General features: G+C 45.6%; 2 protein-coding genes across 2 annotated transcripts in view; both read right to left on the bottom strand.

The window, feature by feature from the left end:
• The window catches only part of abr (ABR activator of RhoGEF and GTPase), a gene marked incomplete at its 5' end in the record, with an annotated part of 105430 nt that extends 100045 nt beyond the window's left edge, over positions 1-5385 (bottom strand). The window contains one exon of the mRNA XM_079214458.1: positions 4581-5385. Coding sequence (XP_079070584.1) covers positions 4581-5385 — 805 coding nt within the window. The remainder of the gene's footprint in view (positions 1-4580) is intronic.
• A 2296-nt stretch (positions 5386-7681) lies between these two features.
• aspa (aspartoacylase) lies at positions 7682-15149 on the bottom strand (the record flags this gene model as incomplete). Its single annotated transcript, XM_079214449.1, has 6 exons — positions 7682-8822; positions 8970-9079; positions 11552-11659; positions 11790-11883; positions 12666-12861; positions 14908-15149. The coding sequence occupies 6 exons, from the start codon at positions 15147-15149 to the stop codon at positions 8631-8633; spliced, it is 942 nt and encodes a 313-aa protein (XP_079070575.1). The 3' UTR covers positions 7682-8630.
• Positions 15150-16391: the final 1242 nt, after the last annotated feature.

The raw sequence follows: 16391 nt of genomic DNA, 5'->3' as shown, positions 1-16391 counted from the left end.
TAGCAGAGACATCCTGTCTGCCCGCCCGCCTGCACAACGACACACTCATCACCAAGGTAACACTGGGACCAGTCAGACCATAAATAGTACTTTAGTTGTGAGGATTTAAAAGGATTTCTCTTTGAAAAGATATTTGAATGTGAAAACCTGTCCCATTGTTGCCACCACTGTGTTACTGAAGTTTATAGGGTAGCTGTTAAACAGTAACAGCAGCCATATACTATATATATAAATTTGGATTACAACACACACGGAAGGAGTGAAATCCTCACATTTGAGAGGCAGGGCAAAAAACATAGGGTAGGAGGTCCACAGGTAGCAGACATGCTCCAGGAGCAGCCGCATATCTACCTGAGCTCCACAGCAGTTGTTGCCTGGGAAATGTCTCAGCTCAGCCAGAGTTTTGGGAGAGATTTACCCTGATTGGTGTAAAGCCCTTTACTTCGCAGTCAGACGTCAGAACTTGAGCTGTCCAACTGTCCGCTGAACTAGAAGTGTGCACACGGCAAGGCCTCAAAGCCTGAAAAACTTTAATTCGCCAATAAAATAGTCAGAGCCGCCATTCACACCACAGTGTTAAAATGGAAACAATATGACAGGCCCACAGGCCCAGTCCCCCCTTAGCGCATGCTATTCAGGACGGGCCTGAACAAGCCTAACTTATCTGAGGGAAGAGCGAGCCAACCCAGAGGAGAGGAGAAATATGTGTGTCATATTCAGCAATCAGTGACAAGAACAGGTTTGTCCTCCAGTTTACCCTTTTTGAGCAGAACCTCCAGTGATCAACAGCAGCCATTAATCGTGTTCTTTTATTAATACACCAAAGTACCCAGAGACAAGAAAACTAAACCCTACTAGCAGGATGACATGTGCCTGGTGAGGGTTTTACGGATTACGTTACAGAAGCAGTTCGTCGTGCCAAAACAGCAACGCTGGAGGAAGAATAATGACCTCATCTTGTGAGATAATCTGTCAATAGAATGCGGTGATGTTATGTTTGAGGAAGCAACTGGAAAAGTTGCTTCTTCAGTGCCGACACCGCCATGCTGGATTTGATAATTAGCTCACCTGGCAAACCACGAGGCATTCACACCTTTGGGTTTAACAGGACTTAAATACGGCTTCTACGCTGCAGCGCTAACATTACAACACGTTGTTCCCTAGTGGTAAGTTTTGGCAGAACCCTCACGCCAAAATGATACGTCCACAGTCCAGCACCGAAATACTTGTTAGCAAAGAATATCTCTAACTAGTATTTATTTAATGACTCATCTTAACACGTTGCCCTCAAGGTTGTTTTTTTATAATTACAATAGGCCTCAGAATTTCATATTTAATTACTTTAACTTGGAATGTGAAGTGTACTGTGAAATGTACTGTGTTTTTTGTTCTTGCTCTGCTACTTTCTGAGCTAATAGCTGAGAGAGAGAAGTGTTTTAAAAGGAAAGGGAAACAGGATTCTTGGTGCAGATCAAAGTTGCTGTGAGCTAAAAATATGCAATGCATTACGCTTGCTACCTCATTCTACCTTGAGCTGGCTTGCACTCAATAAAATAAAATAAAAAAACAGACATCTCTCCATATAGATGCTTTAAAAATAGTTAGGATAGCTGAACAATGGAATCTGTCCATCACTCCTGATAACCAAAACCAACACCAGTGGAAACTATTTTAAATTTTCAGACTCGCTCAGTGGGATTTCCGCATCAAGAAATTAATCAAATTCAACAAAGCTCAGGTTAAAAGTCTTAAAATAGCAATGACTGCTCCAGGTTTTGACCAACACTGCCGTGAATCAGAGGTGACTCACGCCTTACAGAGAAGCCAGACCTATGGCTTCAGACACACATGACCCGATGGATGACCTCTTCCCAGCAAAGGCGCCTCACACAAAGACATCGGCGGGAGCAAGACCCCTGGCATGAGGCCCACTGCTGGTGCGTATCGCACGCGTGGGAGTAAGCGAGGACAAGCGTCCCATAATGCCGAGGGACCAGGAGCCAGACAACTGCCGTTACCTCTATTAAAAAGCTCGACCTCGCAGCCAAGTGCGCAAAGCCCCCCCGAAAACGTCCCTTGTTCTTCCCACAGATCTACACGCCCTCCATTGTTTACAGCCTCGATGAAGACCTTCCACTGATTATTTCCCATTTGTCGGCGCAAAACATAATTATCCTGCCGGACATGATAACAAAGATGGAGTAGATTAGGAGACTTACAGTGAGTGCTTATCCTTATGACCCTTAGGTTTATGGGAAAATAGGCCCCTGATATACATCCTCTATGTCCTCCTTCACTACAATGGGAAACAAACGGCGTGTCTTCATTGGAAAACGACGCAGGCGTTCCTCTGTCTTTAACTCTGTCTTTAATTTGAGATTTCAGATGAAGAGAACAGCTCTTGAGACACAAGACGCTCTCACACAGAGTCATGTCCACCGTCTTTCTTTAAGAGACGTTTCCCACACATTCATGTCTGCTTGATGAAGTTACGACAAAAGGTGCGTCTGTAAATGACAGGCTCAAATACGACGTAAACGTTTTCACACTTTTGCTAAACATCGTTACAACATCTGATCAAACAGAGAGAGCCTTCCTCAATCAATGTGATACAAAGACAGAGCTCATGCTTCAGTATCTTCTAGTTGTTTTACGGAGATGAAGCTCTGGACCTGAAGGTCTCACTCTGCTCCGGCTAATAATACTGCTATATTTTGGGCTTCCTGCTTCAAATACTGAAGCCAGGAATTTTCCGAAATCCTTTTACATAACTCAGACCACTTCAAATGCAGCAAATCCCTTTAGTTATCATTAAATGCCATCAACAGTACCCCATAATCCTCAAATATTAAAGGGCCGGACGGACTGGGACAGAATAATGTGTCACAAAAGGTTTTGTCTTCCGCAATCTATTCTCATGCTCAAGTCATTGAATCTTGACTCATGACATGCAGACAATCCACATCGATGTTGCCCCACTTTATTGAGGAAGTCTCAAAGTAGGGCCACAGCGTTGTTTGTGTGAGTCCTGCTTCCTGGATTAGCATTGTGAGCACCGGGTTATCAACCTATAAAACAACAGATACCAACAAAACATTGGCAATGCTTTGATTTCTGTTCCATATCAAATGAGAGTATTCCCGATGAGCTGACGCCTTAAAGAGACAGCACAGAGGTAGAGGAAAACGCTAACATAGCTTAGCACAAAATACTGGGAACAGGGGAAACAGCCAGCAGCGTTCTGTCCAAAGGTAAACATGTAATATATAAATAAGAAGCAGTAACTTCCTCTCGCTGGTTGCCTGGCAACCTCAAAGTCAGGTTAGTCGTTCCCCATCCGATTCCCACCTTTATGCTAAGCTAACTAACCAAAGGCACAAACGTGATATGGACCGTACAGATACGAGCGAAAAAGCGCGTTTAACAGAATGTCAAACTATTCCTGTAAACCACCTCGTCAGTGAGCTTTATACAAATAAAGTCACACTCGATTCACTTAATTCAGATACAGTTTGATCAACCGTATTATTAACATTTAACCTGTGTAATGTTAAATGATGCAGGAACAAAAACACATCGTAATGTCACCGTACTAATGAAAAATAAAAAATTAAGCAGTAGGATAGTACTAGGACCACAACATGTTTTAGCATTTGTGTATCTCTTTATCAATAACTATTTTTTAAATGATCTATAAAAAGACAAACAATCTTGTGGTTAGTTTCCATCTCGCTTGTCTTGCATACTTTAATCCGTGGATTTAAGTATAATCTCAGGTGTCAACAATACCCTTATCTTCCACTACCAACTGCACTGCAGCTCCCATGGGGCCGATGTGACGCCAATACAGACCTCTTCATTTTTGTTCTTGAAACCAGCTTCCGAAAGGTCAGACCACAGGTCCCAGAGGTCAGTCTCCTAAACTTAAAGTGGACTGCATCACACAAGACGTAGTGCACACTAATAGAGCAGCATATGGACTATCGAATTCTCTGCTTACACATTATCACAAAAGCACATAGACAGACTACCTTAGGCCCCGTCAGAGGTGAACCACTATGTCTATATACTTCAAAGAAGGTGGTTGTTTATTTGTAACCCGTTTTTCTTGAAAATAGTATGTTGCAGCAGACTTTGTGGTTTGAGGTATTAGCTCCCTTTAGTCAGGTCTGATCTACAACACCTCTTGGAGCATTTGGTTTGCTTTAAGTCCGGTCCTGAGCCAAACTCGGGCAGGGTCTCGTTTGTTTCCTGCTGTCTGCACCAAATGAAGGAGCTGGCTGGTGACGGCAGGAGGAAACACAGGCCAGAAATGAATACAATCACATACCACTGCTACCATAGCGACCAGCTGGTCAGTCTGTGCACATTGATGGTGATGAAAGTAAAATGCAGTGCATAATAAAGCATTTTGTATATAAAAAAATGCCAATTTTAAATAAACTGACCCTGCCATCTGTAAAGATGATTCTGTCCAAGACTTGATGCGCCTCGTCATCTTGTTTTTTATAGACACTACTACCTGTGCCTTCGCCGGGTAATAATAAGTCCAGCGGTGGCCGTGACGTCACAATGCTCACCTGCAGAAGAGGAGTCGTCATGGTCCGAGCTCAGGTACCCGTCGCTCCTCCGGTCAGGGGTGCTGCACCCGGAGCCGCGCGACGCTCTGAGCTGAACCTGCGGGAAGGACGGGGACAGCCGGCCGTCGTCGCCGGAGTCCAAGTCCCTGCTGTGGCGGAAGGGCCGCCGGACGTCCCGGTAGCCGCCGGGCGTCCTCTGGTTGTCCCTGCCGACCACGGCCTTTGGTGCCAGCAAGTTATTCTTGACGAAATTCTCATTCAGCTCCGCATCTTCGTATTCCCGGTCGCTGCCCGTCTCGTTGTCGTTCGGTTGCCGGACGCCCACTGGTACCGCAAGGTCCATTTTCTGAAAACTGGGTTTACGCGGCGGCACCGGGATGGGGACGGGCTTTCCGGCGCTGAACCTGCTGCGCTCCCGCCCGAAGGAGCTCAGGACGCCTGTCGCGTGGAGCTTCACGCCCACGGGGTCGGACACCTTGCTCCTCTGCCCGTCGCCCTCGTCCTCGCGCCGCTGCGGTCCCCGAGCGTCCCCCGTCTTGCAGAAGCCAAACGCGTCCGCGTTAAAGTTTTCGTCTTTGCCGCGGAAGCTCGGCGGCTCGTGTCTCCCCTGTCGGGCCATGGTGGTCTGCAGGTAAATCACCTTGAATTTCTCCTCCGCCAGCGCCTTCTGGAGCCTCTTCAGGTTGGTCTTACTCGTCTCCAGCTCCGACTCGATGTCCTCCACCGAGTTCAAGTCCATGTGAGGGACTTTACCGTCGGGGAACTCGTTCCTCCAGTGTTTTGCAAATTCCTCCTGTTCCCACATATCGAGGTTCAAAAGCGGGCTTTCCGCCAGCCGCAGTCCCGTAAACCCGTCAGGGGAGAAGCTGTTCTGTGTCCGCACCTCTTCTCCGACAGTTAGCGGGGTGTCTGTCGCATTTATCCGCCTTCCTCTCCTCCTAAGAAAAAAATAAACCTGTCTGTCGATATTAACTGGACCGTTTTCTGACCATCTTCCACCTCCCACGCCTACAAACAGCGGGCGTGCACAGTGAGTGATGCGGATAACAAGTTTGCCACTCCGCTGAAAAGTTTCGAGACTTCCTGGATTGAGACGTGCTGCCTTCAGGTGCTGCTCGGACAAGAGTGTTATCTATATAGTCATATGTGAGTAAAATCAGATCAACGCAGCAATTCATATCAGACTTAAAGCAGATGTCTTTGGCTTTCTTTGAAGAAAAACTAAACCCACCCACAGGTAATATTACACAATGTGTAATATTACAATAAACGAGAAAAAGCTGGTTAAAATACAAACAACCACACAATAGATAAGAGTACCTTTCTAAACACAACATAAATTGTCTCAACATATTTCATTTAGATGATAGTGTATGACAGTAACATCCCTCATCAAACGTTTACACTGCCTCCATCTCCAAATTAAATATCTCGTAGCCCATGATGAGTAAACTACACAGAATATTCCCCTTGTGCGCAGCCATACCGAAATAATTCCGACAGCACTTGAATGCAACAAGTATTCGTGAAGTGGAAGCAGTGAATTAATCCATCACTCTTCGCTCTGAAATCAAGCAACCACCGCGTGTTGCCTTTCAGGTTAAATGTTCAAACCATGTGGTGCGAATTAGAAAGTCTCTTTCATTTTTTTTAAACAAAAACATGCAGAAATAATCATTTACATAACTGACGTTACTGCAAAACAGGACTGTTCTGTGAAAAGGACGGCGCTGTGACAAGACGCGCCTCTTTGCCTCCAGCTGGTGGTTTGACATGAAGAAATGGGAGAGTCGTGTTTATCATGCTACGTGCTACCCGGCCTCCATTTAAAAAAACACTCTATACCTGCAAAACCCACGCGCACACGTCAGGGCTTTTTACACGCGCATGTCATTGTGACCCTTGCTCAGCCTTTCCCCACCACTTGATTTTGTGACACACCAGGCGAATACTTCACATTTATATATATTTTTTTAATAAGAAAAGGAAACATTTGTTTCTATCTAACCTTGAACACTTTTGGTCAGAGTGATTTTCTTTTCGTACGCAGAGGAACTCGGTAAGCAACCAAGCAATGGGCCTTCCAGTAAAAGTGATTTGTAAGGCTCTTCAGAGGAGAGAGGTGTCCAGACAGAGGGCGAGAGCTGGACGCTTGGTTTGGATCCCCGCCCAGAACTGAAACATCATTCTCCTAAAAGCTTTCAGGAGCCAGGAGGAATCATTGATCAGCACTCGTTGCAGGCCCGAGAGCCCCCGATTCGATTACTGTAATGAATAAGATGGGAAAGGCTACGAGCAGCACTGGGGGTCATGCAACTGAAACACTATTCACAAGCCTGACGTGACGTAGCAGTAGATGCATGCATTTCTTTCTGTGTTCACTGCATTTCGGCTTGTGGAATGCATGGGAAAGAATGCCTCGGCTCAGACAGCTCTACGTGCAAAGATAATGACACGAGTGCAAGCTTCATTTTTCTTCTTCGCCACTCCTATTCAATGTCAGATGTCCTGCGCGCAAGAGACCCTCCAATTATGTTGTCGATTTGGATCCACTGGCGCAAACGAGACGCGACCAAACAAACTCTCCAGTCATGCAGATCATTGTAGCATTTAATTTGTATCAGAAGTGTGTTCTGTGCCAAAGAGACAGTGTCGCTAAGAATGATTAGAAGAAGAAAAAGTTTGTGTGTCAGGATTTCCCAATACTAACATATAAATTTACATATAATTGAGCCAGGATTCCAAATGTCTTATGAATGAAACATTTGCTGTATGGGCATTCTTCTAAATATATTTAGCACAACGAATGTTCATGTATATTTTAATATAACTGTAAAACAGTCAAGATTATTGTAATAATTGTGTAGTATTTTCGACTTCAGTTTCAGTTCTGGGACAAGAACAGTTGAGGGTAACTGGACTGCATGCTGCCTGTAATGTATTGTACAAACTCCTTCCAGTGGGCGTGTGGCGCCCTCTAGTGGTTGTATGCATGTAGGTGCAACACTACATGACAACAAGGACGTGTAAGCAACACAGTATGAAGGGTGCGTCTACAAACAATACAATAGCACAGTGTAGCATAGCACTACATTTATTGATTGGGTCATTTCCACAGGACGTAAGGACAGCAGACGTTACTCATCATATGAATTGGTGCCACCAAAAATATATTGCTAGTTGACACACGAATAAGACCACAGCGATGCACTTTGACATGACAAAGACGTTGAAAATATTAAAAAGGACATATGCTTTCCACGATTCAAGTACTATATTTCACTTTGAACCAAACATACAGGACAAGTATATCAAAATAGACACAGGTATATCGTTATAAAAACACGTTTCAAACTGCATCCCATTTGTTTAGGGGAACAAAACATACCCCATTGCTTATCAAAAGAATATATTGTTATCAGACAAATTCCACTCCAAATTTGTTGTGCAATTCTTTCTTTTTTTTGTCTGAAATCTCTGTTAAGGCAACGATAGGACAGCACCACAGATGCAACCGCTGGAGTCACAGGTAGGTAGTATCAAAGGCCACAAACACCCTCCCAAAGATATTACAAATATATATAAGAGGACAAACAACTACAGTTTTGGGTCAAAGGTTGCAGGTTATGATCCTGAGCAGTAGTAGGAAACTTAAAGAGATGGTTAATGATTCATATGTCACCAATGATCAGGCCTGGCCTTTAATATTATACAAAAAAAAACTTAGTTGATTTAATGTAAATATATATATTTTTAAATAACAACAGTATCATAAATACTTACCACAGCAATATACTTCTTCAGATCAAAAGACTTTCACAGTGACTCCTCGGAAAGTCTCCATACATGTTCTTTGCATAGTTAATAGATTCTCGGATAGTGAATGCTTGGCAAGCTAAATCAGTGTGTAAAAGATGGTATCTAGTGGTATTACGTGAGGGAGAAAGTCTGTCATATGCGAACAGAACAAAGTGCAAAATCTACACACAGATCGTCGCCGCGGCTCACGGCCAGCGCTCGTGGTTCTCCGTGGGCGTCGCCGGCCCGTTTTCATACTTTTTTGATGGCGCTCGCCACCAAGGCTTCTCGCCTGGTGGTGACGAACGCCTGTTGTTTTTCGTAATAGGCGGCCTCGTTGATAAACGTGGGGTAGACGGTGCCCGAGCCTTGGTAGCGGATGGTCTTCCCGTCAAACGTTTGGAACATGGGGTCACCGGGGTTCAGCGGCTCCCAGTCACAGTCCTGAAACAACGTACCATGAGTGCGTCGCTGAGCCAAAAACAACACACATCTCCTCACACTGACCAAAAGACGTATCATTTCCTCTTTCGGCCCGGCTCACAAATCACAGGTTCAAGCAGACGGATAAACATTCAGCCAAGGTTTTACCTGCAGGTTGGGGTGCACCATGGCGATGATGTTTCTGTTGGCATCTCTGGGGTAGTCGATCCTCTCGAGGACCCGGAACACTTCCACCGTACAGGGAGGGAACTCCATGCCTGAACGACACGCAGACAACAACACCCCCAACACTGTGAGCATCCTGTATTCCAGGAACTATTGAAGATACTGACTAATAATGTGAAGACAAAATTATAATTATTCCTGCTAAAAATAACAAAGATAATGACGAGAAAGTGAATGATTAACTTCCTGTCTGCTGTGATTCCTAGTTAAAACTAGACTTTGGTCAATGAGCAACTGATCTGGAGAGAACTCAAGCTATCTTTTCCCAGGATAGGAGCTAGAAACCCTCCCTTTATGTGAACAAGTATCATTTCCATCCAAGAAACCATGGAGTGATCAAGTGTGGTTCTCCCCCCTGCCATGGATCGTGGCTGAATGGAACCGGTCCTGCCTACTGCCATGGCCCTGCTGATGGAACCGGCATGGAACCAGGCCTGCCAGCTTCCATGGCCCTGCTGATGCCCCTCCTCTCTACCTCCTTCTGCTTAATGGGTCGTGGCTATCTGGATCATGGACCATGCATACTACTCATTATATGAATCATTTCTGTCACATTCATTGAATGTGCTGTAACTCCGTTACGTTATTCATTCTGGCCACATGACATCTATTGCTTCTGTCCATCCGGGGAGAGGGATCCTCCTCTGTTGCTCTCCCTCAGGTTTCTTCCCCTTTTTCCCCTGTGAAAGGGTTTTTACTATCTTTATTGGGGGAGTTTTTCCTGATTCGATGTGAGGTCCCGGGACAGGGGTGTAATGTGTACAGATTGTAAAGCCCTCCGGGGCAAACTTGTATTTGTGATGTTGGGCTATATAAAATAAACTGAATTGGTCTACAAGGAGAGAAACAGTCTGCGTCTGAATTATTAAAGTTGGTTGGGCTAACACGTAGGAGTCCGAGTTCGCAGACTGAATGTAAATACGCATGGGAGACGAGCGAGCTCCGACATTACACTGAACAAAGGAAGGGGTTCCCACAGTCCCTGTGTGGGACTCCGCATGCTCCAATGGCAGAGCGGAAATGCAAATAAATTAAAAAAAGAACGACTAATTTAAGTTATATCTGAATAAAAAAATAATAATAATAATAATATGTGGGGCACTGTGATGTGAAAAAACTAAAACGGTGAAAAGAAATGAGTTGCTTCTGCTTCAGCAAAACAAAGTGTATGGACTGAAAGACGCCGATTCAGATTGTATAAATATTCAAAAACGATAATCAAATCATCTATGAGGTATTTCAGATGTACATTAATGCTTACACGTTTTGTGAAAGTCCAAGTCTTTGAGCTAGAGTCCAAGTCAAGCCTCTAAAGGTTGTAATTAAGCTGTAAATAAGGTTCCAACATATGTAATGAGCTCATCACTCCTTTATCCAGTATCAGCATTGATTGGCTGTTGGCATATGATCATTGTATTACCATATAGGATATTGCAATGCAATATGAAGGGGGAAAACACATACAAACTTTCCTTTAAAGTAAATACCCCCCCTAAAAATGCAGTTAGAGTATAATAGTTATTGTATGATGAAGACTGGGTCTCCAGCCAATGACAGCTTATAACCCACATCCCTGGAGTCTCTTAGACAGAGAGATGTCCAGTCTCAAGTCACTGTTTGTGTGTGTGTGTGTGTGTGTGTGTGTGTGTGTGTGTGTGTGTGTGTGTGTGTGTGTGTGTGCGTATGCGTGTGTGTGTGTATGTGTAATTTGAGTCCAAGTCCCCATCTCTGACGCACTACAGCACTTTGGTAAAGTGTGTGGAACCAGAAAGCTGGAAGGTGCCACCCGGCGCCAAAGTGGCCTTATTCAATCTCCAGAACTGAACAGGATGTGCACTGTGAGAGTGAGTGTGTGTGTGTGTGTGTGTGTGTGTGTATTTTTTGGCAGAGATTGGACATTAAGTAAGTAACCACTAAGCTGCATTGATATGCAAGCGGCAGCACACCATGGGAAAAAAAGGAAAGGAAGGAAGGACAAGCAGTTTTCTCAGCGGAAGTCATTTCCAAATGTAAGAACACTTCAATGTCCCGCAGCTAAACGAGCCGTTTCTTCATGCTGCTCGGCTCCTGGATGCAGGAACACCGATTCATCAGCCCCCACCCCATCGACAGAAGATTACCGCACCATTGGCAGCCGGACTCTGACAACAAGCAGGCCATTCACTGGCCGGGCCCACGGCGAGCCGACGGGAAAACCGGCAGACTCGCAATTGGCACAAACCACTTGTTTACGTGAGAAAGGGGGGCGCTGCCCTGATGCAGATACATTTAGAGATCTGCATGCAGGTGCATCTGGATGAATCAGACAGGCGCTTTGTCACAAAACATTACTCGTCAAGAGGACATACGAGGAGGCTGACTTATTTATCCTGTTGCATAACGCGCATGAATCACAATATTCGTCGTCCCCGTGTCGGAACTTTTCCTGCAATCTTCAATCTTCCCTTCAAACCTCTCGACGTGGCCCGTTAATGCCACACGAGCGCGTCATGGCTGAAGAATACCTTCATTAAACAGCTCGATGAAGTCCAGCGCGTGTTTCAGTATCACCCTCATGGCTTCGAAGATGTTGCTCCTCAGAACCCCCTGAGGCTGAGGACCCACTTCCAGACCTGCAGTCAAACAATCAGAAGACATCTTTATTTATTTTTTCTTCTCAGACAGTGGACATCTTTGGGGTTAACGTCTTGTCCCTTTGTCCCCCCCAGAGGCCTCGAGGGGCCCGGGCTTGAGAGAACTCACCGACGGCGTGCTTGGCGACGGAGCGTGAAGTGGAATATTTCAAAAGAGGATGTTCATTCAGCAGAACGAGACAGCTGGCTGGAGCGATGGCTTTCTGCAACACGAAGCCAAACAAACAAACAAACAAACAAGAAGCAAGGTCTCAGCAGCAGATAATTACAATAGAAAGAAGACCGTTGGCAGCACAGACAAGATTTGGGATTATTGTCTCCGTGATTAACGTCGCCGTGAGGATGACGGACACAAAGTTAAACTACGAGCTCGTGCAGATTGTGTGCTCTTGCTGGTTTTGCCGGAGGTCTCTGAATCAGCGGGAGGGAGCTGAGTCACCACTTTTAGATGTGTGTTTCTTAAAAGTTGTAAAAATAAATATGCATTTCTCTTGACCTCCATTTGCTGACAGTCACAGAGGGCGTGTTGCTTTTGGCTGCGCTTTTCCTCCCTGTGTCGCTCTTTGCTTTCTACAGACTTAGTTCAATGTGTGCAGAAACTGCCAAGCAGGCCAAACGAATGAATGTCACCCAAAGAGTTCTAATATGCTTACGCAAACATTATGTCCAAGGTGGTTGAAATTCTATATGGGCCACCTTCTTCTTTTTGTGTGTGAAACTAAAAGAATAAAAGCGTCCTCTCAGGCTCACGAGGGCCGAAGGAAAACCGGTTGGTGTATTCGGATGGCTGATCCTTTAAAAGAAGGGAAACTGGTGACCTGGACCTCTGCGAGGAGACCTCAGAGTAGAACATTGACTTTTTAAACACACACACGATGATGTATAAGTTAGCAGTGCGCAGACACCAGACCACCTTTCACAATCAGAAGTTAAAAAATGTTTTAAATTGAACTTTCAAAGGGTGGGGGGGGGGGGGGGGCGTCACCTTGATGTAGTTCATCATCTGCAGATTGAAGTGGTCTTTGGAGCTCTCCAGGATCAGAGTGCAGCCCATGTTGGACGTGGTGTTGTGGAGGTCAAAGACCACGTCGTAGGCCTCCGGGCTCCCTTTGGGCCCAAATATCCTGTTGATCTCCTGGGCCCGCTGCACCTCGTAGGGCAGGTCGTCTCCTCCCGGGGCACTGCAGGGACACACGGACACACACACACACACACACACACACACACACACAGCATGAGAAAGCCGCCAACACATCTGATGTTCATATCACAGCTTATCAGACACTTCTCCAAAAGGGACAATGAGCCGTGGTGCATGTTAATGATTTACACACGGCTGTCTTGTGGGTCCTACTTGTCCTGGAACACTTTCACCTGACTGTCTGTGCCTGTGTGTGTGCCTGTGTATGGTAACTGTGAGAATGTATGGCTTGTGTTTCATGCAGTTCTTCACACGTGGATACCAGCAAAACCCCGATAACTGTGACGACGTCTTAATAATTACCGTGATTCCAACTAATCTTTGATGCAGGAAAATCACGTTAGCCATCAAGTTATGCACTAGTTCACATAAGCCGGACTCAGCAGGGACATCCCCCCCCCCCCCCCTTCTGTGAGCATTAAGATGAAAATGTAAGCCACTTTCTCCAATCCGTGCATCGCTGCTCTTAAGAACCCCTGTGAGGTTTGATTTGTCAGCCCAGATAAAGTTGTCCTCTCCTCCCCTCCAGACAGACATTCTACACGCTCTCAGCAGAGAATGAGAGCTTCCCCTCCCCTGTTTTATTTTTTTCCCCTCTTTCTCTTTGCTCTTTTTAAAGCGCTTCAGAATACAGGGGTCCAGGACGTTCTCCAAACTACAGTAGAACAGCAACCTGTGCTGCGCATATTGTCTCGCCTCCCTCACATCTGCTCTTTAGACAACCATTTTCAGCAAACATCTGGCATTGTCCGGACTGCCGGGGCTCTGGCACACGAGCACAGTGTGTGAATTACAGCTGCACTACGACACAAGGGTCTGCCCGCCTGTTTAGATTGAGGGGAAAGGACACCGTGAGCTGTTTTTAGAAAGAGCCTCCATGTGGTTAATCTTCTTACACGTTGCCTGAGAAGACCCTTTAGAGATCATTTTTGAAATGTGCCAGACGGGGCAGTGAGATCTGAGCTTTTACCATATTTTCTGATTTAAAAAAAAGGAAAACAGAGAACAGAGAATATCCCAAAGGGAGCCATGGGGGTAAATGATGGTGAATCAGAACAAAAAGGCCAAGATCAAGTCCAAATAAAATGATGGGACAGGCCACAATAACCTTGGGGTTGTTATTACAGGGCGGTGATTTATGAGTAGTGGGACCCGATGATGTTATCCAACCGCGTTAGTACATAGGCTGCTGGGTGTATTCATGCGGGCTGACTATATGAGCCAGCGTTTTTTTTTTGTTGCAAGACTTCATCTTCCGCTACAACGCACACGAAGAGAGACCAATGCAAAAAAAGAGAAAGAGAGAGAAGAGAAGACAATCTTCTTAATTCATTTGCAGCTCGGTCACGTTTCGCTCACGTTTCCTGCTGGCTGACGGTCAGCTCAAGTCCGGGGAGCAGAGGGGACACGCTGCTCTGCTCTTATTAGCAGGGTGGCGATGGTAAACACACACACACGCAACCTGAGATGATAGCGTTTTGATTGAAATGTCCACGTGACCGTGTTATTGTAGCATTTCCCATGAGTGTAAATCCGATGTTGGTTATTGTTTTTTTTTTTTTTGGTTCATCCCACTGCTAACCAGACGGTCTCCGAGCAGGAGATCCTTTGAGATTTGCCCTCGTCTGTCTGGCAGAGCGCACGCACACACGCACACACGCACACACGCACACGCGGAGTCAATCCTGTCAATAATGTTGCATAATTGTGCGCCGTCAGTACATTTAGCAACACATTTCCACTCACCGTAGCAGAGGTCATCAGTGATCTCACATTTAGATCTCACATTATTTCATTCGCAACAAAAAACAACAGAGGAAATGTACACAACACCAAAATATAATAACGTCGTAATACACAATATAGGTATGCACGTGTTTTTTCGTTATCTATAGCCAATCTGATGAGCTCTAACTCCCTAAAACCCCAATAGTTGGGGTACCTGTTTGGTGGATCCGTGCCAGGTCAAAGTTCCCATTCCACATGTATGACAGCAGACAGGAACACCAGCAGCAGCCGCGTTTACCTGAGGTTCTCCGGGGTGAAGGCTCGGTTCAGGTCCGTGTCCACGTATCTGCTGCACTTCTCCACGGCCTTCGGGTTGGTGATGAACGGCTTGGTCTCGACCCGTTTCCTCTGGATCTCGGCTCCGTTCTTCACCCACAGGTTCACGAGCGTCACGCCTGACATCTCGTTCCCGTGCGTCCCACCGAAAATAGCCACTCGCCTGGCCTCGGTGACACGCGCGCTGTTGCCGTACGAGGACATGGTTCTGGATCCCGTAACTGCGCAGTCCGGATGGAGACACGCTGCTGCTGCTGCTGCTGTCGGGGCAGACGGAAAGTTTCCTGCCGGAGCCTCGCAGCCGCACTGTTTAAATGCCTGCCGTTGGCTGCGCGCTTACGTAACGTGCCCGCTTGGGATCAGTCACCGTGCGTAAAACGCGCCGAGTTCGCGCGCGACATCTCGAGTTGCACGCGAAAAAACCCCAATTGACCAGGGTCCTCCCTTTGTTTACCTTTTCACCCGCCAAGCCCGCGGGGAGGATTAGCTAGTCGTTTCCGGCGATGTTCCTCCGAAATAAAATGCAATCAAAGCAACGTTTCCGGACGTACGCATTAAAGGTATTTTTCTTTTCTTTTTTATAACTGGACTTGTCGGGACAAGTTACTTCCGGACATGGCCTTCAAAATAAAACTTCTTTGACGTGTTTAAAAATGTTTTTAAATGCCAGCGGACATAATATTACTGACTGAACAGCACCACACACTTTATACATTAGCATAGGATTGACACACGTTTTCAGTAAAACCTAAATTACTTATTATACCTAACACATTTAGTAACTATGTTACTGTTCCTATAGGTCAGGGGTGTCAAACTCATTTTAGTTAAGGGGCCACATGCTGCCCATTTTGATCTCAAGTGGGCCGGACCAGTAAAATCATAGCATAACAACGCATACATAATGACAATAGTTCTCTATGTTTAAATTATGGTGAAGGTTTTTGGATGATAAACCCTATGTTAAGGTATTTCTTCAATAAACTAGAAACATAAAGACCAACAATTCAGACATCAGCCCACCTGCCTTGGCTCTCCTCTGCAGATTCCCTTGCAGTTGGGCAATATCTTTAGTAATGGCAGTCCCTTTTTTTCTTCTTTTTTTTCTTTCTGCAATTTTAACAATTATCCCACGGGCCGGACTGGACCCCCTGGCGGGCCGGATCTGGCCCGCGGGCCGTATGTTTGACGCCCCTGCTATAGGTTATTGCTCCACTTACAGCATTCACAAATGCAGATGAATAGGACCCTTTAAAAAAAAAACATAAGAAAATGAACATGCTGGTCTGCCAAAACCACTCAAACCATAATCACAAATTAAATTTGAGAACATGTTTTACCTAAAGCAGTGATTGTGACTTATTAACCCAAACACCAATGGTCACTTACACTATCAGATTATTTGCGGGCAATCTGTGCCCGTTTATCAGATCAATAAACGGGCAC

The sequence above is a fragment of the Taurulus bubalis genome, assembly GCF_910589615.1.
Source record: "Taurulus bubalis genome assembly, chromosome: 2".
NCBI lineage: Eukaryota > Metazoa > Chordata > Actinopteri > Perciformes > Cottidae > Taurulus > Taurulus bubalis.
Note: the sequence above shows the minus strand (reverse complement) of the source record. Positions and strands in the feature narration are given on the sequence as shown.